Genomic DNA, 26,739 nt, shown 5'->3' on the forward strand with positions numbered 1-26,739 from the left:
GTAGGCGATAGAAATTTCCATAAGCCGGGATGGGCTATGGGGATGGTAATTAATTTCACTGTGGGTAGCAATTTGGAGCTTAAGTTCAAATATTCCCATATATTTCTAGAGCATAGTAAGATTATACGAGATGTAACAATGTCTTCTCTGTTTGCCAGGTCCCCAAATTTCATTGAAATAATGTAACTGGGAAAACAGACTTACTTTGTATTTCCTAAGCACATTTGTGTATCCATTCACTCTTGCCAATCAGTGACATTATGCACCTTTTTAGGTATGCTGGTGACTGATCATTTGTGGTTGGTCTCATCGGTTATATGTTGAAATATCAATTACAGCAACATCTGGCTACCAAAATATGGTGACCAAAATATCGAGATGGTAGGTGCATGTAGGTAGGTATAGATTTGCTATCCTTAACTCAACACTTACGTACTTTGAGGATATGGATATTGTCAAAGTACATATATGTAGTAGTTAAGTAAAGTAAACTATTCTTATATATACTTAACTGGTGAATATTTTGGCCCTCGATATGTGTCCACAATATTTTGGTAGTCAGGTATCCTGGAGTCAATATTAATATGGAAAATTGCAGTGGGCTACTGAACCTTAATCTTTGGATGTAATTCTTCAGATCCTCATTGGTAATTTCTTCTGTGGCTATCCAGTCCTCCTGCTGATGGCCTGACATCCTTGAGTGAACCATACACATACCAGCAGTCTTCCAGCTGAGAGTGGGACAGCTACATTGTCAGTGAGTGGCAACTGAATTGTAATTTAGCAGCCACTTGAGGCAGTAAGGGCCACATGTGCGAAGGCGTTATATAGTCGCGGATAGGCCGGATTTGCAGAATCGGGCTGTTTGCGATCACGCAATGTCTTTTGCTATGTACAAACCACAAATTATGATTCAGTACAACTTTACCAAATCATAATTTGGGTTTCAGACCCAAAAACAATTAGGTATTTGGAAGGGGTGTGTTAAGAGAGTCCCTTCCAAATATCGAATTGGAATGGTATGCATTAATGTTTTGCAACTGCAATTCAGTCGCAAAACATTAATATTTTACTGACTACAATCATGTAGTGGTAGCTCATTCCAAAGGGACCACTTCCACTTAAAGAATAATCCCATCAACCAATGCCTACTCTTAAAATATGTCACTTTACCTTTTTCATTTGTAACGCATCCTGTTTTCCAAAACGGGGCGCAGTTAAAAAAAAAAAAAAAAGATTGGTTTATTTAAAAGCAATCACAGACATGTTGGTCTGCTGACCTCAGTAGACCACCATTCCTGTGAAGGCTAGGATTCTTTGTGGGTCGTACATTGCGACCTAACTCCTTAATATTCATGATGTAGGTCGATTTGTGACTACCAAGAATCAGTATTTCTAGAACCGACCTACCTACTGATAGGTCAGTTTGCAAAATAAAATACTATGCTAGCGGTAAAAATACTGCTCACAAATAGTGACCTGGATTTTCTGACCAGAACTTCGTATAGCTGGTTAAAGTGTCTATAGACAGGGGGACATGACAAGCAGCCCAAGATGGTGTTATCATAGGCGACGAGCTCTCAGACCCAGTATAATTATCCTGTGGTAACCGCATGTAACCCGGTGTGGAAGCGCTGCTAAACCGCACTGGATCGCCACCTGGCGCCTATGTGCTCGCCAGTGGCAGTTTCGGACTTTGGTTAAATATCGGAGAGTGAGCTGAGCGGCGGCCTAGGGAATCCGCATGGAGTGCTGAGGCCTGGGACATGCCTGCTCCGTGCTATGCCACCTGGCTGAGTCTTACCCTGGTGTGCAATGTTCGCTGAATGGGAGCAGATAGCAAAAATGTTGAACTTTAGTGATCATGAACTACTACTTCAAGCCGTTCGTAACAGCAGCCCACTTATGATTAACTATACCAAGGTCTCGATATTTCCTAACTATAACTGGCAATGCAGCACAAATGCTCTTTATTCCAAGATAACAAAGCCCACCTCTGTGCAGTAGGACTCACCTTTGTGCTTCTCTTTCCGACTAAACCGAAAATCGTCCCCAATCAGCGCTTTCATTTCTTTGTAACACCGGAAAGTGCGTGGGACAGGTTAGAACTGCACTTCCCTAGTACCCCAGGAGGAAGGCACCACACGCCGTCTCTGCTGAAATCACAGCAGCCTCCGCACCAAAGAGGGCTTCTTACTCAAGACTGCCTCACCAGGGTGCCGTCCCCTCAACTGGCCTTGGGAGGCAGACCGGAGGCTCTCCGCTCAGCAAAGACCCTGCAATCCACTTGCCCGCCCATCAGTTCCAGTTCATCACAGACTGCAGCATCAGACTCGGAATCCAGATGGAGCATTGCCTTGTTCCCCTCAGTGTCCACTCAACTAAGCAATGATCCACTAAACTGAGAACTTAAGAGATATACTTTTACTGTTGTTCATGTCAGGGTCTGGTTTGCTTGGGTCATTTAGGAGGGAGTAGCAGAGCTGAAGGACATTACGCAGTGAGCAGATCAGTAGATAATAATGTAACATTGCATAAGCTGAAATTAGCTATGTCCTACACTTGTTTTTTTGTAGGTGTCCTTTCCTTATATCTATGATGCCTATATATTTGAATTAAGGGGATAGTACATAACGTTGTTAGATTACCATCCGAGGTCCAGACACTGCAGCATGGTACTTTACTAGGATGGAATTCACACATTTTTTCTACATGACAGAAACTCTCTGCCAGCCCCTGAAGCAAAGGCACTTCTTACTTTGCAGTTCAACTAGTTTATGGTTATTGGATAGCTTTGCTGAAGGACTTTGAATCGCTTGACCGAGTATTGGGTATCTGTTTGAATGTTAAGCTAAATAATGGTAATTTTTTTGATAGCGCCGAAGGTAAACTCTCTGACAGGGGGTGGGGCCCTTAATGCTGCTAATTGTACATTCTTCCCCGTCTGGATTTTAGGGGGTAGGTGAGAGGGTGATAAGCGTGGCTCAAATCCACCTGAGCGTCTTACCTCACTCATCTATCATTATCATATAATAAGCCAGCCAGGCAGTGGAGAAGAATTAGAAACATATTTATTAGGACATAATATTCATCTGCAGATGGGCCCCGTCAGGTCTACACCCCAGTGAGTGCACCGAGAGGACTGCCTCCTCTCATCACAGCAATACATTATAACATAGCATGGCAGAGTAAAACCACGCCCAGACTGGAAAAGTACTGGGCTCAGCAGAGGGTGAACAATGAACTTATACATGAGGCATCTCCACCTGCGAAGGCAACACTGTTATCTCCCCTCAAGGTCACAGAGCCGAGGCTCTGCTACTCCAGGGCATGGACACATTTCTGCAAAACTAACTCAAGGCAAGAAATGCTGAAACAGGGATTTTCTGCTCATAAGGGAGGGGGGAAAGCTGTACCATGAGACATTGGAGCTACAGAGCTAATGTCAGCATCAGAAATCTGTCTGCCATAGACAAGCTTCTCTCTCTTATAGGAAAGTATACATAAATATCAATAATGGGAACCTAACCAAGGGAAAGCAATGTACCACATCAGGTTTTCTAACTTAGAAGGCAATAATAAGACAAAAGCTTACACATTACAGAAACAATTCTATCCAACTGAAGCTTGCATATTACAAAAATAGCTCAGTGGGTTGCAGCACATGAATAATAGGCTGTAACTGCATATTGGTTAGACACATTAGGCTAACATATTCACAACATCATTAGGACATTCCGTAACAGGAAAATTACAATCTATCAAGGGTTAGGGAGGCCCAATATTACAAATGAGGGAAATCTGGGAAGTTTGGGTATCGCAGTGTATCTATGTTTGCTAGGATTTCCTCCCAAAAGGCATTCAGACTAGGGTATTCCCACAATATGTGAACCAGTGTCCCACGCCCATCACACCTTTACCAGCATCTGTCATACCTGTCTGGGTTTCCTTTCTTTAGCCCTCTGGGGTGAGATTCCAGCACGTGGCCAACTTAGTTGCAATTTCCATGCTAGCCGCGCTTTTGGAGGTGTGTCGCGCTCAATAAAATATGGCACGTCACTCCTTCTGATAAAGTGACCTTCCCAATCCTCACTCGCACTGGCACTGGGAGGGTATCTTGATCCGCTGTTCTTCCCCGGGGCCGGCAGCAGATTAGCCCAGCACCATGTGACTTTGGGCAATAGCTTGCTTAATCTTCCCGACGGCCCCCAGCGCCTAGAGACCCTATTGGGTGATGGTTCACACTTTACAAATGTGGATTATTATATTATTATTATATATAGATCTCCGAAGTCACGTGCTTGTTTGAATGTTTTAAGAGAATCCACTTCTCAAAGCCCGTAAAATTAGGCTGTGCTGCCTCCCTCACATTCGGTTGCATCACCCATGCTGTATCTGTCTATATCTGTAGCATTCACTCTCAGGGATCCCATATTCCTGTTTCAGGTCATGAAATGGCCTGAGCCCTTCCTTGTCAAAGAAGTGACCTATAGATCTGCATCCCATCTCCATCCATGCTGAAAATGTGGTGCTATCCATCCCTGGGGGAAACACTCTGTTTCCGACTATAGGAGAGAGAGGGGACTACAAAGACGTCAGCGTTGCTGGCCTCGCAATTGCATCCCAGACCCTTAAAGTAGGCTTCACAATACAGATAAATATAAATTTGGTGGGCGGTGAACACGGGGCAGGAAGGGAATCTTCTAGAGCACTGTGTTTGCTAGTGCCCTGTCCATAAACTGCCATCTCTTCTCCGATTCAGGCGTGGACCATTCTACCAAGTAAATTAGTTGTGAAGCTTGATAATTTCGCCCCACACAAGGAATACCCAGGCCTCCCTCTTCAGGGGGCTGCCAGCTATAGTCTCGTCTCATCCTATGATGCTTACTTCCTCAGATAAAGTTTTGAAGTGCTTTCTGAAGGGTGCCCTGTGCAGTCCGAACCTGCAAGATCTGAAATTTATATAATATTCTGGGGAGAATCATCATCTTCAGGGCGGCTATCCTGCCCATTCATGAGAGTGGGTAATGTTGCCATAGCGCAAGGTCGGCTTTACCTTTCCCAAGTAAATCTTGATATTTATGAGATGCAATTTCTTGTAATGAGGGGGCAAAATGGATGTCCAAGTATGCCACTGAGCCCGACGCCCAGTGTATAGAGGGAATTTAGGTTAATTGTTCTCTAGTGCTTGCTGTAGTTGTAAGGCTCATTGTCTGGGACTTGGCCAGTTTGATGTGAAACCCCGAGACCTGGCCGAACACTTGGACCTCTCCCAGAAAGGCCGGAAGGGAGTTCCCTGGGTTCTCTAAAGCTACTAGAACATCATCGGGGTAGAGCGTTATTAGGTGCTCCTCCCGCCAGGACTGTATGCCCGCCATCTCCTCTTAAGACATACCACTTTGTGCAAAAGATTCTGTGTAAAGAGCAAACAAGAGAGTGGAGAGCAGGCACCCCTGCCACGTCCCTTCACAAAACGGGAAGCGTTCAGATGTTGTATCTGTCTCTCGAATTGACACACTCAGAGAGCCATAGTTACCACTGATCCAGGCACAAAAGCATTCCTTGATTCCAAAACATTTTAGCACTTCAATCAGGTAAGGTCAGTACACTCGGTCGAATGCCTTTTCGGCATCGATAGAGAAAAGCATCCTTTCCTGCGGAGAGCAGGTGTCCTTATCTATCAAATGTAATGTTCTCTTGGTGTTGTCAGACCATTTTCTGTGCGTTATAAAACCGGCCTGGTCTGGCTCAATCAGTCCCAGGAGCAGCGGCGCTAGAATGTTCGCTAAAATCTCCGTAAAGAGCTTAGCATCTACATTTAAAAGTGAGATTGGGTGATACGACCTGCATTGTTGTCTGCCCTTCCCCTGTTTAGCTATAACAGTTATTGACGCCTCCTTCATAGAAGGGGGAGAGGTTCCACTGACGAGATCGAGTTTAAGACTCTTGTGAGAAGAGGAGCTAATTTGCCCCAGATCAATTTATAAAACACTGCCAGGAAGCCATCTGGCCCTGGTGCCTTGTGCGCTTGTAATTTGGAGATTACAGATAAGACTTCTTCTATCCGAATCGGGAAACACCCATTACTTCGATGTAAATACATCGCAGGGCTATTGCCCGCGATGCCGGGCCCCGGGGAAAGCAGAGTCGCAGACTAGTCTTTCCCCGGGGTCTTTCGCGCAGGGGATAGTCCAGGCAGGGGAAGGGGAGGAGTTAGGGGGTGGGTACTTAAGCGCGGGGGAGGAAGGGATCTTCCTCTTTTCCGCGCCTGGCACCATCGGGAGGGAGCTCGAAAAGAAGTTGTAGTTAGTGCGTAGTTGAGGCCTAGTGCTACTTTTAGGAATTGTTCTCGGAGCTGCTCGTCCGACAGCTGGGTTTTTGTGTTTCTTTCTCTTGTTGTTTCTCTAGTTTGGCTGGGATGTCTGGGGTGCCGGCGGAACAGGTCCGTGAGGCCTTGTTGCTGCTCGCTAGGGCCGGCCGCGATGACTTGATTAGGCCCGGGGTCATGGATCAGGCCTGGGTGGGGGCCACCAGAGGCACGAGGGCTGCCTCGGCGGGGGTGCAGGCGGCGGTTTTTGCCTGCCTGGAGGACGATCAGGTTCAGGAGGGTGGCTCAGGGGCCGGGAGAGGGGGGGGTGCCCCTAGGGATACTGCGCGGGGCGGGAAGCGCCGGTCGACTTCCACTCGCCCCTTTCCCCAATTGGATTTTGTGCCTGGGGCCTCGGGGGCAGCCGTGCGGGCCGTGCGGGCCGTGCCCGAGGAACTCCCGCTCCAGGGTCCTCTGATGGCGCCGGACGGTGCTGAGCAGGGGGTGGAGCTAAGTGACGCCCGGGCTGGGCCCGCGCAGGGCCTGGTCGGGTCGGGAGGTGACGGCGGGGCCCCCGGGGCCTTGGTACGTTTGGATGGGGCTTCTGGTAGCGGGGATGGGCCTGGGCTGGACCTGCGGGTGTCTGGGGGCGGCCCAATTGACTTGTCCCGAGGCTCGAGGGCGGGCTCCCCGGCCGTGGTTCGGCCGTTGTTGCCTGGGTTTTCGATGGGTAGGGGGGCTTCCCCTTCGCTGGTCCCCATTGGCGGCCCGGGTTGGGTCCAGGGTTTCCAACAGGTGGGTTTCTTCCCCCGGGGGTGCGATTTTTATGGCCATGGCCAGCCGCTCCAGCCCCCTATCTGGGGTTCCGTCTCCTGGGAGGAGAGGGCCAGGGGAGAACGCATCTTGGAGCAGATTCAGGAGGTCAGGTGGGCTGAGGAGACCAGGGCCCGGGTTGGTTCTGTGTGGGGCCCCGACATTGAAGGACCCCCCACCCCCACCTCGGAGGAGGAGAGGGAGGCGGAGAGGCAGGAAGAAGAGGTTCGGCGGGCACGGTTGAGGAGGTCAGGCCTGGCCGCCCACCCTCCTGGGGGCGCGGCCGGGGTAGGGACGGCCAGCACGGCTTTGAGGCCCGATGGTGCCGGGGCCCTGCCAGGTTCGAGCGACCTGGGGGGCGGGAGGGGATCCAAGTCGGCAGGTGTCGGCAGAGCTAAGGGGGGCCTTGCGGGGCGCATCACGGCTCCGAGACGCAGGCCGGAAGCAGCAGGGCAGTCCGCGGCGGCTGTCCCTCCCCCGCGGGATCGGGCAACGGTTTCTGGTGGCGCCACCGTTCTGCGTGGCCGCGAGTGTGGAACCAAGGGTGTGAAACGTGCTGTGAAGTGTGTCTCGTCCGAAGGTGTGGATCAGGAACCGGTGCTTGAACTGGATTACGGTGCTGAGAGCGAGGAGTTGGAAGAAGGGGAGGTGCGGGATGACCTGGAAGGCGTAGGCCGCACGGCGGGGGGTGACGACCTTGGTGTCTTGCAGGTCGACCCCGGATCTCGGAAGAGGACTGGACCGGTGAAGGCCCGTGGGAAGGAGTCCGGAGAACGGCCCCGGGAGAGGACGGAGGCACCTACAGGTGAGAGTGCCTGGTGGGCGGCTTGGGATGACGCGCCACGGGGGGGGGAGGGGAGGAAGCGGCCCTGCCGCTCGGTGGGAGTGGGAGATGGGTCTGTGCGGGAGGGGGGGGCGCCTTCGGGCGGTCCACCTGAGGATGGTAAGAAGGTGGATGGTAAGTCGGTAACTTTGGGGGTACAGACTGATAAGGGTGACGGGAAGGAGGAGAAAGGGGTGAAGGTCCCGAAGAAGATGCCGTACATGGGGCTGGCAATGCCGTTGGGGTCTCATTTGTCCGAGAAGATGAGGGAAAAGATCTGGAAACATGAGTTTGTGGACGTTTTTAAGTTGTTGCACAGGGAAGTGCAGGCGAAGGAGGGTTCCAAGGAGGAGGAGTGGGAGTTGACGAGGCGGCCTAGAGTGCCTATCACGATGGAGAATTGGACATCGGCCTTCTTGATCTATGCGAGTGTGTATTGTGTGAAGTACCTTGACCGTGCGATTGCCTTGTTCAAGTACATGGACATTGTGCGCAAGGCGCAGATGCAATTTGGGGGTTTCGCTTGGTTGAGCTATGATGAGGAGTTCCGGGCCCGAGTCAGCGCCGATCCTGAGAAGTGTTGGGGGGAGGTGGATCAGGAGCTTTGGATGCAGTGGATGGCGTCGTCGCACTCGTCGGCCTCTACTCATACGGCCAGCGGTCTCCCGGTGTTGTATCGGTCTTTTCCGACGCGTCCCGCCCAGGGCGGGGCGGGGGGCGGAACTGTGCCCAGCACCATTGTGTCCGGACAGTCGCCCAAGCCGGGGGGAGGGGGGGCCACCACAGGAGTGTGTTGGAGCTACAGTCGGGGTTTCTGCTCCAGCTACCCGTGCAAGTTTAAACATGAGTGTTCTAAGTGCGGTGGGAAGCACCCCATCACTCAGTGCCTCTCCCTCGCTACTCCCTCGGAGCAGTGGCGGAATGCCAGGGGGCGAGGCCAGCCTGGCCCGAAGGGCGCCTACTCCGGTTAGAGTGGAGGCGATGGCCCCGTGGCTCGCGTGCTACCCTGACCGCGAGGCCGCGGCGCGGCTCTTTTGGGGATTCACCGAAGGCTTTCGGGTGGGTTATCAGGGCCCCAGGGAGCGGCGGTGGGCCGAGAATTTGAGGTCGGCGCGGGAACTGCCGGAGGTGGTGGCCGCGAAACTTCTGAGGGAGGTGTCGGAGGGGAGAGTTGCGGGTCCTTTCCTAGACTGGCCGCTGCCTGACCTGATTGTCTCGCCACTGGGGGTTGTGCCGAAGAAGGAGGTGGGGGAGTTCAGGATGATTCATCACTTGTCTTGGCCGGAGGGTAGGTCGGTGAATGACTTCATCGCCGAGGAAGACTCGAGGGTGCTGTATGCGTCGGTGGACGATGCGGTCCGGATGGTGCGTTCCTGTGGGCCCGGGGCGGAGCTGGCGAAGTGCGACATCAAGTCGGCTTTCCGGCTCTTGCCGATTCACCCGGCGGATTTCGGGCTCTTGGGCATGCAGTTCGAGGGTGCCATCTATGTCGACAAGGTCCTCCCCATGGGTTGTGCTATCTCCTGTGCCCTGTTCGAATTGTTCAGCTCCTTTTTGCAGTGGGTCATGGTGAGGGTGAGCGGGTGTCGAGAGGTCACTCACTACCTGGACGATTTCCTCTTCCTGGGGAGGGCGGGGTCGGGGGATTGTGGCAGGGCCCTGTCGCGTTTCCAGTCTTTGGCGGTGCAGTTTGGGGTGCCTCTTGCGCCTGAGAAGACGGCTGGTCCCAGCTGTTGCCTCACTTTTCTGGGGATTGAATTGGACTCTGTTGCGTGGTTGGCTCGTCTGCCTGCGGCTAAAGTGCGGGAGATTTTGGAGTGTCTGGAGTGGGCAGTGGGGGAGAGGAGGATCCCGTTGCGGGCGGTTCAGAGGCTGCTGGGTTTCCTTAACTTTGCGTGCAGGGTTGTCCGGGCGGGGCGCACGTTCTGTCGGCGGCTCGGCATGGCCATGTCGGGGGCAGTGCTTCCGCATCACCGGGTGAGAATCACGTTGGGGGTGCGGTCGGATCTCAGAACTTGGATGACCTTTCTGCGGGAGTTCCATGGAGTGCCTTTGGAGTTTGATGAGGAGAGGGTGGTGTGGCAATGCCAAATTTTTTCTGACGCGGCCGGGTCAGCGGGGTTTGGTGTGTTTTGGGATGGGCGGTGGTGCGCGGAGAGCTGGCCGGCCTCCTGGTTGAAGCAGGGCAGGAGTATTGCTTTTCTCGAGTTTTTCCCTTTGTTGGTGGCGCTGGTGGTGTGGGGGGATGACTTTCGGGACAGATCGGTGCTTTTCCATGTGGACAACATGACGGTTGTGGACCTTGTGAATAACCAGAGGGCGAGGGACCTGCGAGTGTTGAAACTGTTGCGTAGGTTCATGCTGGCGTGTCTGCAGTTGAATGTGGTGTTTCGAGCCAGGCATGTCCCGGGGGCGAATAATGACATTGCGGATGCTTTGTCTCGTTCGCAGTGGCAGCGGTTCCGACATCTGGCGCCGGGAGCGGACGCCTGCAAGACCGAGCTGCCGGCCGGCATCTGGGCATTGGGGGAGTGAGGATGATTGGTCTGGTGGAGGGTTCGCTGGCCCCGTCCACGAGGAGGACATATCGTTTGGCATGGTCTGAATTTAGTTCTTTTATGGGTTGGACGGTGGACGGTGTGGTGTGTGGTGAGTCGGAGGTACGGGGGGGTGTGCGGGGCTATGTGCTCTCTTGCATGGACAGGGGCCTGACGGCGGCTACGATTTCTGGAAAGTTGGCTGGCATTTCCTTCTACTGTGTTTTGTTTCTGGGTTTCGACCCCACCAAGGATGTGGTACTGGCTCGCATGTTGCGGGGGTGGGGTCGGGAGAGGAGTGTTGGGGGGGGGCGCCCGCGGGAGGCGGTGACGTTTGACCTGGTGGTGCGTCTGGTGGGGGTGTTGCCTGAGTGTTGCTATGACGGGGCTGAGGTGGGCTTGTTCCGTTTGTGCATGGTGTGGATGTTTTTTGGGGCCTTCCGGGTGTCTGAGTTGCTGGGCACGAGGCGGGGGCCTGGGCGCTTGTGCGAGGATGTGCGAGTGGATGCGGGTCGTTTGGGGATCTGGCTGGGCCGCTCGAAGACTGATCAGTTGGGCCGGGGTACGTGGGTGTGGTTGAACGAGGCTGGTGGGGCGGTTTGCCCGGTGCGAGAATGGCGCTCCTTCTGCGGGGCGGGGGGCCCGCGGGGGGGCGAGATCTTCCAGCATGCGTCAGGTGCGAGGTTGACGGCGGGCCAGCTGTTGGCGGTGTTGAGGAAGGCTTTGGGTCGATTGGGGTTGAATGGGGCGGGGTTTGGTACTCATTCCTTCCGTATTGGTGCTGCCACTGCAGCGGCCCGTCTGGGTTGGTCCTGGGACCGGATTCGGAGCATTGGTCGTTGGAAGTCTCGCTGTTGCGAGCGGTATGTGAGGAAGTAGAGGGGGTCCCAGGCAGGTTGTTGGTTTGTGATTTCTGTTTTGCCCGTTTCTAACTTCTTTTTTCTTCGTAGGTTGCGTGGGTGGCCCGGGTGGTAAGACAGTGACGTGGATCGTCGGGCACTCCTTTGTGCACTGGGCATCCAAGTACGCCGACCGGCAGGTTTACGGACGTAGCCTGGGACTGAGAGGACAATTGCACGAGGTGAAGTGGTGGGGAAAGAGTGGAATGCGATGGGGGGCACTACTGCCCTGGCTCGCGAAGATGGTGCCCCAGAGGGGCTGCCCGGATTTGTTGATCATCCATCTGGGAGAGAACGACCTGGTGCAATTGTCCGGACTGGCTCTGTTGCAATTGATGCAGAGGGACTTGGATGTGCTTAAATCAAGGATGTCGGGGGCCTGCATTGCCTGGACGGAGCTGGTCCCCCGAAAGGTTTGGAGAGGGGCCGTGAAACATGGGGCCATTGAGAAGGCCCGGAGAAAGTTGAATCGGGCAATGAGACTTTACTGTGTTGACAGGGGGGTGAAAGTCATCGCACATCCTGGAATTCGCCTGGAGGAACCTTTGGCCTTTAGGGAGGACGGTGTGCATCTGTCTCAGCTGGGGAATGCTTGGTATATGATGGAACTGAGGGATGTGGTGAGCAAGCTGTGGAATGAATCGATCTGGTGTCGGAGGGAGTGACTTGGCCCTGACAGACGGACAGCCCCGGGGCGGGGGGGGGTGGGGCAGTGTACCGCCCTACAGGGGGTCCACTGGGTGGCAGGTTCCGAAGGGATAGGGGGTCAAGAGCGGGCATACCCATCCCTTGGGGGGGGAGACTTGGTCAGGACGGATCGAACTGGGTTTGAAGTTGGCAATGGCTGGGGGCTGGAAGGGTGATTGACGGCAAGTGGAGGGTGTTTGGAGCCGCTAGGGCTCAGTACTGACAGGAATGATTGAAAACGATTGGGGGGGATGTATGAGTGGGATGTTTCTGTTATTGTTTACTGTTCTATTGTTATGCGCAGTTCTGGTCTAATAAATGGCCTTTTACGCCTATAACTGCGTGGTCTGTTTATTGCGCGATGCCGGGCCCCGGGGAAAGCAGAGTCGCAGACTAGTCTTTCCCCGGGGTCTTTCGCGCAGGGGATAGTCCAGGCAGGGGAAGGGGAGGAGTTAGGGGGTGGGTACTTAAGCGCGGGGGAGGAAGGGATCTTCCTCTTTTCCGCGCCTGGCACCATCGGGAGGGAGCTCGAAAAGACCACCCACCCACCCGGCAGTTAGAGGTGGCTTGTGGGTTGGCTTTGTTGCGTTGCCAGTTTAGGCCAGAGCTGCGGTAGGCAGGTTCCGAAGGGATAGGGGGTCAAGAGCGGGCATACCCATCCCTTGGGGGGGGAGACTTGGTCAGGACGGATCGAACTGGGTTTGAAGTTGGCAATGGCTGGGGGCTGGAAGGGTGATTGACGGCAAGTGGAGGGTGTTTGGAGCCGCTAGGGCTCAGTACTGACAGGAATGATTGAAAACGATTGGGGGGGATGTATGAGTGGGATGTTTCTGTTATTGTTTACTGTTCTATTGTTATGCGCAGTTCTGGTCTAATAAATGGCCTTTTACGCCTATAACTGCGTGGTCTGTTTATTGCGCGATTTTTACATCGCATGGTCGTTGACATCGCAGCCTTTTAGTGCGCATGCAACAACGGCGCGATGGCATTAATATCGCATGCAATTACAACGCATGCAATGTTAAGATGCCATTACAACGCAACAGCGTTGTAATACAATAAAGCAGAACACAATGGTAGTTGTAATACAAAGAAAAGGAAACCTCTAATGCGCCTTTCCTAAATAAAGAAACGAGAAAGTAGAACACAATGGTAGTTGTAATACAAGAAAGCAGAACACAATTGTAGCGGAAACGGGCTACAGCTATTCCAGAAGCGTTGTAATACAAGAAAGCAGAACACAATTGTAGGAAATGCGCCGAAACCTCTAATGCGCCTTTCCTAAAAAAAAAAAACGGAAAAAAAGAAACGGAAACCTCTAATGCGCCAGAAACGGGCTACAGCTACCTATTTCTGAAGCGTTGTAATACAAGAAAGCAGAACACAATTGTAGGAAATGCGCCGAAACCTCTAATGCGCCTTTCCTAAAAAAAAAAAAAAAAAGAAACAGAAACCTCTAATGCGCCTTTCCACCTTTCCTAAAAAAAGAAACGGAAACCTCTAACTGATAGCAAACGGCCTGACATATATTTTATAATTAAAACGGAAACGGGCTAACTGATATCTTAGACTTACCGCATCAATGGCAGTGCAGAGGATGTGGCTAACGGATAGCTCTGCCGACTTTGGTGTTGGCAACCAGGGTTCGAGCCTCCTATCAAGTCGCCACACTTTTTATGTATTCATGGGTGGAAGGATGTGTGTGTGGTGAGTGGGTGGATGGATGAATGGATGGCGGATGGATGAATGGATGGGTGTATGGCTGGATGGATGCATGGATAGGCGGATGGGTGTATGGATGGATGCATGGATGGGTGGATGAATGTATGGCGGATGGATGGATGGATGTGTGGATGGATGGATGTGTGGATGAATGGATGGCGGGTGGATGAATGGATGGCTGTATGGATGGATGCATGGCTGGATGCTGGATGGACGCATGTATGAATGGATGCATGGATGGGTGGATGTTTTAATGAATGGATGGATGGATGGATGGAATGATGGATGGATGCATGGATGGGTGGATGAATGTATGGTGAACGAGGGAAACAGAGGGCAGAAGAGCACGAGAAATGAGGGAAACAGAAGGCAGAAGGGCACGAAAAACAAGGGGACAACGATTAAAACAGAGGGCAGAAGGCCACAAAAAACAAGGGAAATTGAGGGCAGAAGGGCACGAAAAATGAGGGAAACAGAGGCCACCGCCCCTCTACCGCCGCGCCCTGTACCCCACCCCACCCCACCCAGTACAGAGGACCAGAAAGCTAGGAATACAGTATACAAATCAATTTCAGCTGGAAATACCGTGCTGAGGTGATATGAATGTCGAGAACCAGTGGCACGCAAATTATATCATTTTCTTTCCCTCTAGCCTGCAGTTGCACCTGTGTACTTTGTCTTTTAGCAAGCACTTCAATCGACTTAGACCAAGGCTGTCTGATAAAAAACAAAAACATCCTTCATTAGTAATGACAGGTGGCTCCGCCATTATGTGGCTCCTTTTATCAACTGCACGCTATAAATGCAAGTAAGAAAGGAAGTGACGGGGGACGTTCTTCAATTAACCAATCTGCTGCACATTGAAATGCAATATTAAAGCTGATTTCGTCAAACATTGAAATAACGATGAATAGGGGGTAGACATACATTATTTTACAATAATGTGTAGTTCATGGCGTGAGATTTATCACGGGTGAAGCTGGTCACCTCCTTTCACATTTCGATTTGATTTAAATGCAAGATTGGATTACATGTGCATTAGTGCCTCGTCATGGGCGAGAAGGGCGCGGTAAAACCCTGTAAAAAATCACCAGATTCCGACTTAATTTAATTTCTGCTGGATGTACATCAAGCAGAAGCGTGAAGCAACAACTTGTCATCCAAATGATCTACCCATCGGAACTATTGCAAGGGACTGGGAGAAGAAGAATCCGGGATCACGCATTGGCTGAAAAGATTTTCAACGTGTGGGCTCAAACATCGCGTTGTCATGTAGCGCGATGTAAATTCGCCGATGTGAAACGCTATGTAATTAAATGGCCGCATTTGCGTAGTAACAGCATGCGATGAGAAAATTGCCGATGTGACGGAAGTTGCGATGTAATTGCTGCGATGAGAACTCCCACTATGAGATTGTGTACGATGGACGGTCATACAACCATCCGAATCGGTTTCTCTAAATCTGAAGCCTGCTTTTCAGTTAAGTGCTCAACCTTAGCCTCCTCTAAGTACTGTGGTAAATCTTGCTCTGGGAGATCATGCGGAGAGTATAGCTCCTGGTAAAATGCTTGGAACTGAGACGCTATCTCCTCGTCTTCCCCAATTGCCGTTCCATCTTGGGCCCTCAATGTTGCAACCACATTTGCCTGGCGCATCCCTCTAAGATTATTCGCAAGTAGTCGTCCACATTGATTACCCCCCACATTGAAGGAATTTCTAAGGCTCAAGATGGGATGCTCTGCGCTGTCGAGGTTAAGTCAGCTAACTGTTTCCTGTTCCTTTTCAGCAGGTGCCACACCCAAGGTGCCCGGGTTCGGTGATGAATTCTTTCCAGTTCCTTAACCTGCTGTTGCAGCTGTGTTCTCTTCTCCCACCTCAGCTTATTATCAGCCTAAGGTTAAGCAATTATTTCCCCCCTCTGGGCCGCTTTCATGGAGTCCCAAGGTATAGTCAGAGAGGAGTCATCAGGTGTGTCATTTAGTGCTATGTACTCGTCTATGTCTTTCTCAAGCTGCGTAATCACTTCAGGTCTATGCAAAAGGGTCTTGTGAAGTCACCATCTATGAGGGGCCTGAGCCGAGGTTGGGATAGAGAGATCGAGCACAATCGCAGAGTGATCGTATAAAGAGCGTGGCCCTCTGTACCTCCTGAGAACCCAAAAAATAATCTAAGCGGGCATATGACTTGTGCACATGGGAATACAATGTGTAGTCTCGTGTGTTTGGGTGTGTGGCCCTCCAGAGGTCCCGAGACCCATCCTTTGTAGCCATAGCCATAGTACTTTTCCTGGACTAAATGTCCCTGTCATTCCCAGCCCGTGTACCGATCTATCAATGTTATTAAAAACCATGTTTAAATCCCCTCCTATGAGAACTCAGCAGTCTTGCGCTGCTAACACCTTGGCTACTGCCCTGTAAATGAAGGTTTCCTAGCCTTTGTTGTGGGCGTATATGTAGGCCAGTACTAGTGACTAGTTGCCCAATTCAATTCGGTAACACAGCAGTCGGCCCTTTATCTCAGCTGTCTTAGCCCCCTACCTTGCCTCTAAACTTATGTCAGAGCAGAATCTCTACTCCTGCGACCTTTCGTGACTGGGAGGAGAAATACTCTCTTGTAAAATGCAGAAATCTGCCTGGGAGTGCTCTAGTTAAGATAGAATTGCCTTTCTCTTAACTGGGTTGTTTAAGCCTTTAACGTTAAGGGTCATAAACTTCAGGTTAGTCCTGGGGGGTAAGCCTAGTGTGAGGCTAATGAAGTTGTATGTCTTGCTGAGTCTCTAGATTCCAGCGCCCCGTTACTTTTCCCCAGTAAGCTATGTGCCAAGAGTGCATTTGAGAATGAAGTATCTTGGGTGGTACCCTGAACCCACCCCCCCAACAAACAAAAAAACAAAAACCCCAAAGAATAAACTCACAAAGTCCACATAGCAGGGAGGAGCAAAATACTCCCACTCCCAACATGGTGGTATAGTCGATAATGGATACGTGGCCTATCCCCCAAGAGCTGCCCGGTCCCCCCATGCCCCAGCTCCCCCAGGCCCACCCCGGCTGTGTTATAGTATAAATAAGTGCTCGGTTTCACAAGGGATCTCCTGTTGTTTTGTCCTCCGACAGCTGTGCAATCTGGGCTTTCCTCTCGGAAGCTATCACCCATTGGTCAGGTCCAGCTATTTTCCAGGATGTGGGAAACCTCCTCCATCTCTTGTCGTCTGACGATTTCTGTGGCGCCGTGTATGTGCTCGGGTGGCTACCTCCCTGGGGATCTATTCAGAGTAGTTTGATTTACGCCTTCAACAAACGAACCTGATGAAGTGTGTCTGCCATTGAAAATCAGTCTGAAGGGGTGTCCCATTGAGTACGACACCCCTTGCTCTCTCAGGAATGCCGTGATGGGGTGGAACGCTATCCTCTTCTGGAAGGTGGATCTAGCAAGGTTGTGGTAGAGGTGCAGCATATGACCCTGGAAGACCGGCGGGGAGGATGCCCTTGCTTCTTTCAAAATCCTCTCCTTTAGGAGAATGCTGTGGACGCACGTTAAAATGTCCAACGGGCGTTAGGAGTTTGTCCCCCCACCGCCAACCCAGTGTGTTCTGTCAAGTCGGATGTCCCCTGCATCTTTGTCTCCCAGTTTTGGGCGAATAGCACTGCGACGTAGGCCGCTATGTCTTCCCCTTTTGAGTTTCGTGGAGCTCCCCTTATCCGTATGTTATTCCTGTGGGAGCAGTTTTTCAGGTCGTCAGTGTACTTTTGTAGATCTATTTGCTGTTCCGAGAGCCAGATTATCTCCAGCTGGCGTTGCTCTATTTTCTCATCCCGGTTGTTTCTCTTCCCTCTATTGAATCCACGCTGTCCCCAATATTAGTGATCTCCTTGTGTACTGCTTGCAGTTCTTGAAGTTAGGTCCTTCTTCACTGTGAGGAGGTCCTCACGGAGGGCGAAAACAGCTATTCTAGATAAGGGAGGGTGACTGGGGCCTCCATAGCCTCACTGTAAGGGGAGGCAGGGCGCATCAATGCAGGCCGGGAGGTAGCCTCTTGGGTCGACTGCTTTGCTAGCATGTCTTTAATGGTGGCCCCCTTCTTTTTCGTTTCTGTTGCCATCCATCCTGATAAGGGTGAATAGCGGGGGCAATAGGGGCTCAACAGATCGGGAGGCCCAGCTATAATCCATTGCAGACAAGGAAAAATGTAATGTGCCGGGTCCTCAGGAAGGACTTAGGGGTCTTCTGCTAACAAGAGCCAGGGGCTCATGGGGGGCTGACTAGCCACAACCATCTAACTCTGTGTACGCCACGCAGCTAGTGGGATGGGATAAACCAAGTTTATAAGGGTGGTCACGCTACTTAAACGTCCCCTAAATGGTAGGTAGGAAATCCTATGTAAGCAAGCCATATTTCTATAGGACCTCCCTCGTAGTAGCGCTGCCTCGAAGGCTACCTTGTTTCTTTCTCTTGTTGCTCAATTCATCTCCGCTTTTCCTCCGTGTGTCTATAGTCCCTTTCTTCATATGTGAGGAGGGGTACTACGGAAGAAGTGAAAGCGGTGAATGCTGGCCAGCCGCAGGTCGATGGAAATGCAGGAAGGACCGGGGGACCCGCGCTCACTGGCCTCGACCCAGGCCGCTGCCGGGACCAGGCCAGCCCGGCTCCCGCCAAGCTCGAGGACTTCCCTCTCATCTCAGGGGCTGGATTCCCACTTCGATGCTGCCCACACTCACTGTTTCTCCGTCTGCTATGGGGACTTCCTTCTCCCACCGGCTCCTCCAGGGCTCCTGGCTGGCACGCCTCAGCAACTTATTCTTCAGGGGCCAACTGAAACTCGGGCCTCTCAGCTGCTGGAACTCTCCTCCTCAGTGGGGGCTGGGTGTCCACCCCTGTAAGCCAGACGATGGAACAGGCGCCCAGTCTTACTGGCCCGATGTAGGCCAATGCAGCAAACAGGGCTGACCCGCCCAGCTACGCCACAGGCTTCCCCTGTTAGCTCTCGAGATTCCCTCTGCCCCCTGAAAGGGCCACCAACACCTCTTTTTTAGTCTGCCACCATCCACTCTGACCATCAAGGAAGACCGTCCGACTCCCTCTCTCATGCTGGGATGTGTGTCTCTGTGCGGCTCACTGCACCCACAGGATACCCAATCCCAAAGTGATCTCCTTAAGGGCGCGCCCCCACTCCGGATTAGGAGCTCCACGTAGCTGCAGCTCCCACTGCCTGGCTCTTTTCTGGCTGACCCAAAAGGCAAGCTCCTCATCTCAGCGCGGTTCACCTGAGGGCGGCAGAGAGTGGCGGAACATAGCTCTACGTCACGGCAGGACCGCTACCTCGTCCGTCTCCATGAAAGCCGCACTCCACACCAGGCCCAACCAGCCCAGCAGCAGGCAGATTTTGGTCCTCTCCAGCGTACTCAAAGCTGCTCAGCTACCTGGAAGAAAAACCTACATCCCTGCTCTGTTTCGACATGGATTTTAGCCCACAGGCACATCTCAGCCAGGGGCTAACAAGGGGCAGGGTGGCTGGAGCAGGCGAGACCTGGCCGCACATCCGATCAGGCCGCCATCTTGGCCATACCCCCACCCAGATATTTATTTTTGTGAAAACCCTGAGGCCCAAAGAGCTTGGACAGGAGCAATGAGCTCACTGTTACACAAAGAAAAACGTTAAGCAGTCGCGCCTCGCTTCGATATCCAAACGAGGGGACTTCTCAATCCCGAATGCCTCTTTTACAGATACTGAACTGGTGAGTGAAAGTGTTTTGGCTCTACAATCTAATTAGCCAATAGCTTCTTCAAGGTAGACTGACATAGAGCAGTTTATTGAAACAACGATGCACCACCATTTATAAAACAGAATCTGAACTTTACAGATTTTGAAGGTACCTGGTACCTACTGATTGCACATTGCTGTATGATAGTAAAGTCGGATTATTAGATAGAGACCTGATGGCAGCTTCACTGACTCAGTATCAAGAGCTATAACAGTAATCTACCAGTAAAGGCACCAAAAAATGTATGAAATGCCTTGACTCAGACACAGTAATTTTTCTCAAAATAATCGACTTAAGTCTGGATGCACAATCACATGGGTTCTTGCTTTTTCATGTGAGGGCATTTTCATCTCCTTTTTCTTAATAAGCACACTGGACACCCAACTGGATGCCTGCTAGGCCCACTATGTTTATTTTTCGCTCATTCAAACGTTCATCCCTATACCCACTCCTTAATTTGTTCCAGTGATTGCAGGTGGTGGGTACCGGTACCCATTTTTTGGGACCAGTACTTATTTTTCATCATCAGACTTTGATCCAAAGCAAGGGAGAGAAATACAAAAAAGTAGAAAGAAGGATCAGGAGAAAAATAGGAAAAGAGTAACAAAGCAAGAAATCAGGGAAGAAAAAAACCTGCAAATATGAGACAAAGAGAAAGGAGATGTAGGCTAGTGAAAGAAAGAGGCGTCAGGTGAAATCAAGAACAGGCAGCCTTGACATTCGGCTACACTGGCATTTAGCAGCACCGGTCTCCTAAAAAAAACTTTGGACCCCTGCACTTACATTTTTACAAATTAGATGCTGGATGTACTAATTGTAGAAAATGCATATATTGACCATAAATATAATGTTTGCAACACAGTGTACAACTTAACATTATATAGTTTATACATCACAGAATGTGTGCTTAGATTTTCCTCCAAGGACATACACATTTTCTTTCACAGGCCCAGTCCGAGGACAGATTTGTTATTTTTTATAAGTGACTCATATGAGACCTTCAGTACTCTAAGACCATGACGTGTTTGTCATTTTAGACTGGAGAAGCCTTCAATGTTCTCAGCCAGTGGAAGAGTTGAGGGTTCCTTATCTGGTATATTCCAGGCTTGCTATGATGACTACATTAGTCATCCTTGGTGCAGTGAGATGTTTTAACCTGGGACATTTTAGAATGATTCCATGCTAGAGAACCATTGTTACAGGTAACGGCTGCCTTGATAACTGGAAGCTTATACTCATGGGTACATTTTCATAGTAGGCTCTGGTTCACAATACCGATGGGGTTAGTCCTTCAAGACAAATTAATATGTCCAATAGCAGACACATTTGTGTGTTTGCTCTTGTAAAAGCTCTATAGATATAACTTAGGTCTTTATTTAGAATTTCGTGGACGGGATTGCAAATGCTATATAGCTTATGACACTTGTACTCGTCATGTAAAGTCACTACATTTTCTCATTATAATCAAGAATCACTGCAAGAACGTATTCATTATTGTTCCATCACACATAAATCTCTGATTTATCCACAACTCATGTAAAATTACCCCAAACCTAAGTATAGTGCCACAACAGTTACTGACTCTGTCAAATATTTATTAAAAAGCGAGGGTTTCATATAAGAATATACCAGGTCAGCTGAGTGGTTTCTACCTGCTTCTATATCCTAGGATATTGAGAAAAATCTAATTTTTCCTTCCAGCCGATGGTTTCAGGACAGCAGTCTCAGCCCTCATTTTGTCGCGCCTGGATTACTGTAACAGTCTGTACTTGAACTTGGTAAAAAACATCTTTACGCACTGCAGCTAGTACAAAATGCAGCGGCGAGACTGCTAACAGGCATGCCAAGGTTTGCCTCTGCTCGAGATGGACTCCGGCAACTACACTGGCTGCCAGTAACAAGACATGCTCAATTCAAAGCACTGTGCACTGTCTTTAAGGCACTGAGGGGCATTGGCCCGGAGTTTCTGAGCAGATGCTTTGAATGGTATGTTCCAGGTAGAGCATTGTGCTCCTTCGAAGGTAGAGTAGTAGCTGTGCCCCGAATAAAAAAGGCTAGTTGGGGAGGCAACAGCGTTTCCTATTGTGCGGCGAAAGCCTGGAACAGTCTGCTGGCGCATCTCAGTAATGCCTCGGAGCTCCTTTCTTTTAGAAAGGGGCTGAAGATATGGTTATTCAGGGTATAGGCACTCGTTTTTTTCCTGTGAGTCAGAGTGTAGCGCCAGGACGCCCTCGGGTAGAAGTGCGCTTTATAAGCTCCTATAACATAACATAACATGTAATATAGTCAAATCCTTCATATGCATAACAATACATATGTGATTTTTTTCCTACTCTCTGTTATTAAAAGTTCATGGTGCCCCAGAAGTTACATACAATCAACATGTGTATAAAAGAAAGGAAAGGAGAGAACTCACAAGACAAAACACTCTTCTCAATTGTTTGCTAATTTGTACAAATAATCAATGCAGGCACATGATTATGACAAAGTTCTCATCTAGTGTGCCAGTATATTCCACAAATTTAGCACTGTATATGCATCAATATGTTTCAGTGGTCTAAAGCCAGTTCTGAACACCTTCTTCAAGACAACAGAATTTATCTCACATATCAATGCTTATCATTATTACCTGTGTGCACACATATAAAGGCTCTTATTACCAATCATATATCAACATTGGATCCTAATCATATACATCATATGCATAGTTGCAATTAAAAACATCTAACCATCTTATCAATTAAAAGATATATACTTATATACTGTGATTTTTCAAACTGTGATCCATATCTCACTCAGACTTTGGGGTTCACCAATATACACTGCATGTACCAATCTTCTTTTACATAACTCACATATCTGTTAAACTTCTCACATCATGGAATACATTCAGGCGACATCTCTTCTCACTGTAATGCACTTGTACATGGCGGACAGGATATATGACTTGTTTTGGCAGTGTATCCCAAATAATAATAAAAAAAGCCCACTATCAATTGACTTTAGTCGATGGCTGTATATATATATATATTAGAGAGAACTTGTAAATCTGTCTCTCAATTTTTTAAAATGTATTTATGTATTTATTTATTTTATTTATTTTAAAAGTTTTATATAGCGCTGGCTAGACCCGGAGGTATCAGAGCGCTTTACATGAGCATCAGATCATAGTTACAGGTTACATCGTTACAAAGGTTACACAGTTTTTAGAGCATGGCAACATAATTACTTGTAAGGTTGAGATAAACAATAAACACAAATACGTAAGGGGAAAAGTAGGCAAGGGGAAAGATTCAGGGGAGGGGGTAGGAGCTGTTAAAGTAGACAGATAATGAAGGCTTGAAAGAGAAGGGGAGGGTGAAGGACACCGCATGGAGAGAGGAGGGGAAGGGCGACAGGGACACAAACCGGTAGACGAGTCGAAGCAATGTCCAAAGTCCAGTAAGCTGTGATCCCAGGGGAAGTGGTATCACTTCCCTATCTCTGTTGCGGGAGGCTCCCTTTACGCAGTGGACTCTCTCAGAGGGGTCTCTGAGACTCCAAGGCCTACATACTGGGTCCTTCCCCAAAAAGGGGAGAGGGAGTGCTTTGGAAAGGGGTGCCATACCATACCTCAGCTGTGAGTGGCTCCCTTGGCGCAGTGACACTCTTGGCGGGTTGGCTAAGACTTCAGAGTATAAATATTGGATCTTTCCCCAACAAGGGGAGAAGGAGTGCTTGTTCAAAAGGCACAAAGGACATGGGGATAGGCAGAGTAGCAGGCAAGGTGAGAGATTCAGGGGAGAGGTGATAGGAGCTAGGGAAGTAGACAAAGAGAGTAAGAGTACTAAATTGGAACATATTTAATTAATGAGTTATTATATAGCGCTGGCTAGACCTGAAGGAATCAGAGCGCTTTACATGAGGACCAATAATGTTGCAATTAATATCAGTTAAAGTTACATAAGTATCAAGAAAAGCATTTAAAGAACATAGGGGACAAGGTGAATGGAGCAAGGAAGGGAAAGGGGATAGGGTAAAGGGGTAGGAGGAAGATAGGATGTAGAGACGAGGGGAAAATCTGCCCAAGGTCTGGCTGGGTAGGTGATGGTGGGGGGGGGGGGGAAGTCCTCAACTCATCTCCACTTTAGCTATATGGTAGCTCCACCGGGCATCAGTCAAATTGCTTGGTCTCCACATTCTGGGGTAAGTTCCGCAGGTTCAAGTCCTGATGTGTAAGCAGGTTAGGGGATAGGTTCAATGTCTGGTCAATGTCCAATTGTTGTCCCAGGGAAATAAAACAACGAGGAGGGGACCACTATGGCAGCCATCTTGGGGTCAGGCAGGGGACTGTACTGTTCACTGGTGGCCATCCTAAGGTCAGGCATCCGGCAGTGAGAGTCAATATCCAGGACAGCGGCCGCCAGAGAATAATAAATCCATCATGGGAACAGGCCTCCCACGGCCCTGTCAGGACAGCAACTCGCCCCCACAAAAGTGCTCCTATCTTGGGGAACTGCTTTGGTTCACGGCTGCATGGCCTGGCTTGCGCAGCACTGGGCAGGTCGGGCACACTCACCGTGTATGCCGATTCCCATGCTCTCGCTGTTATAGGCTGGATATCTCGCCGCAAAGGCCTCACAATGCCCCCTTTCCCATCAATAACCTTGCAGATTTAGCATGTCGCTGTCAGCGGCTGCCGCTCATTGTATCGGCCCTCCATGGCAGCTGCCATTTTGTGGTTGTCGGGCTCTCACCGGAAATGCTCAAACGCTGCTCATGGAGCCGCTCTTCCGTGCCGCCAGAGCCAGGGCAGCCTAAGAGAGCAAGCACGGCAGTGCTGGAGCTGGCTCAGTGTTATGAAGTACTGCACCTCCGCTCTGGACACTCGGCAGCGTGTCTCTGCACAGTGAGCTAGACGTAAGCAGAATGGCAGTGAGTTATGTCTGCATTTATGGTGTTGGGGCCTGGACCACTTTTTGGTATTTTGGGCACTTTGTGGGTAGAGAGAAACTGGAACGCGCTATTATGCCCTATTATGCTGCCACCAGTTTAAAGTCAGGCTTCTGGTCAAATATCGAGCAAATGCATTTTGTTTATTACCGGTTTCATACGTCTAGATGTTGCCATAAAGAGAGTCGGGATGCCACTTAAGAAGGCTTTTGAATGCTTCCATGCATGCGTCAATTCACAGTAGATAATTGGAGAGGTGGCAGAGTAACAGGCGTTTCGGCAGTTACGACAGAGTTACGGGCGCGCGATGACATCGTCCACCATTTTAGGCTCAAGCAACTATGTGCGCAGCCCAGCGGTGAGCTTTTACTTTTACTGGGGTTTTGGTGTATATACATACACTGAATCGGGGTGATGATGTTGCGGTTGAAGTATGCGTCACTTAAGGAGCTCCTCGCTGTTCTATGGACAATTTTTTGGCAGCCCCGTATTCCTGTGATATGCTGCATTCGCCTACCTTCGGCCCGAGTCTAGAAGCATGTGTATGATATGTTCTTTTTGTAAAAATGCTTTTGTGTGCATGTTGGTAAAAAATATATATACATACTGTTGTTTGTCAGAAGAACAGCTTTGCTGTTGGTTTTGTTCTTCTAATGATGGCAATGTTATGTTCGTTCTAAATTTTCAGTCCTGAAAAACTTCAGTAAAGAGTATGAACTCCATTTATTTTCTGTCTTCCAGTACCTGTGTCGCTGGAGAAATGGTGTGTGGGACGGAGCCCTGCCCAGGCAAGTCACTGTTTCTGCTAGAGTAGGGATGTTCCACTGGTGTGCGATCACTGACTTTGGGGAAAGAATCTTGCCTTTCGATGAAGTTTGTTAATTCCATTTTTAAACAGAAAGTGATTGTGTTGATAACCCAGATGCAGTTTAATAGGAAATAGAGAGATAATCTGCTCCCAGTAACTATTTCAGCCTAGACGCAAACTTTAAGAAACATAGTGGCATGGACATGACACAGATATGCAATGCTTACTGTGTGTGGTTAATGGAAGTGCATTGCCCCCAATGAGAGTTATTTTATTGAGTGAAACATGTAGGTGAAACCGTTCGTTTCAGTGGAAGTGTAATGCTCTCAACAGGGGCTTCTTGCCTTCATTGTAAGTTTGTTACTTAAAAAATAAAAGTATGGCATGTTGAGGGTTATCATTACATGATCGTTTGATACCTCTAAAAGAATGTGTTTTCTTTAAGGAGGCTTTTGCTCTCTTTGCAATTTGATACCTTTAATGGAAATGTGTTAAGTATAGTAGAAGTATGCTGCCTTTAGTGGATGTGCATGTGACTACCACATGGGGTGTCCCATCGTTGTAATGGGGCTCTGCATCCACAAATGGATGTTTGCAGTCCTTGGAAGAAGACTATTCTGTTCAGTGCAATTTTTTTACTCCTCTGTAGAAATGTTTGCCTCCTTCTGACATCTGTTCCCTTCCACGAAATGCTTGCTGCCAATTTGCTATACTTTGCATCTTTGGAATTTTACTAAAACTTTAACTACCACCAATCCCTGAGAGCCCAGTGACCGTTAACCATATATTAATGTATTGATTAAGGTTTTAAGAAAGTCCACCGTGGCTGTTGTGTGGTAATATTTGAGTTATAACGGTTACCCGCGAAATGTGCCATGAATCTTCTTGGTGTGCACTACCCCTCAACTGCTGGGTCTATCTCGATTAGGGCTCTATAACTTTTTATCCACATAAGGTATCCACACCAAATGTGCTTCCTTTTTTTGACATCCTGGGAATTCTAAAGGTATCAAGAGTTTGTGGGATGCCCTCGAGAAAAGTGAGAAAAAAACAGGCAAAATATAGGATAATTTCGAGTTTTTTTGTGAAAAATGGTAAAAAGTGTTCTGGATAAAAGTGTCTGTTTTTTCCCTAAAAATGGCATCCTCAAATGGTTTGCTGTGCTAAAGTCACCATCTTCACAACTTTCAGGAACATGCAGAGCAGAATAAAAAACCCTAATTATTTTGCCACAGTTTTGGCATTTGTCAAAGAGGGAGACCATTTTTCTTATTTTTTGTGCTCTCAACTTACTTCGAGTTTGTGGTGAAACTAGTGTGTAACCAATGGGTGATCCAGGAAAGCTATAGATTTCTGAAAAGTAGACACATTTTGGCACTCATCAGGGATCACGTGTGTAGATCCCTCAAGGATTTCCAAAATAAACTAATTGTTTCTTTAAAGAAATAAAGA

The 26,739-nt window shown here is 49.4% G+C and overlaps 2 protein-coding genes across 2 annotated transcripts in view; both read left to right on the top strand.

Annotated features, from left to right (window-relative positions):
- LOC147685082 (SCO-spondin-like) overlaps nt 1-26,739 on the top strand; it is a 1,395,910-nt gene that overhangs the window by 702,087 nt on the left and 667,084 nt on the right. Inside the window, exon 50 of the mRNA XM_086939757.1 lies at nt 25,221-25,267. Within this exon, the coding sequence (XP_086795883.1) occupies nt 25,221-25,267 (47 nt within the window). The remainder of the gene's footprint in view (nt 1-25,220; nt 25,268-26,739) is intronic.
- On the top strand, nt 30-12,044 carry LOC147685084 (uncharacterized). The gene is made up of 2 exons (XM_086942279.1): nt 30-45; nt 11,431-12,044. The coding sequence occupies exons 1-2, from the start codon at nt 30-32 to the stop codon at nt 12,042-12,044; spliced, it is 630 nt and encodes a 209-aa protein (XP_086798405.1).

This window comes from Lissotriton vulgaris, chromosome 10 (assembly GCF_964263255.1).
Source record: "Lissotriton vulgaris chromosome 10, aLisVul1.2, whole genome shotgun sequence".
In the NCBI taxonomy this organism is placed as follows: domain Eukaryota; kingdom Metazoa; phylum Chordata; class Amphibia; order Caudata; family Salamandridae; genus Lissotriton; species Lissotriton vulgaris.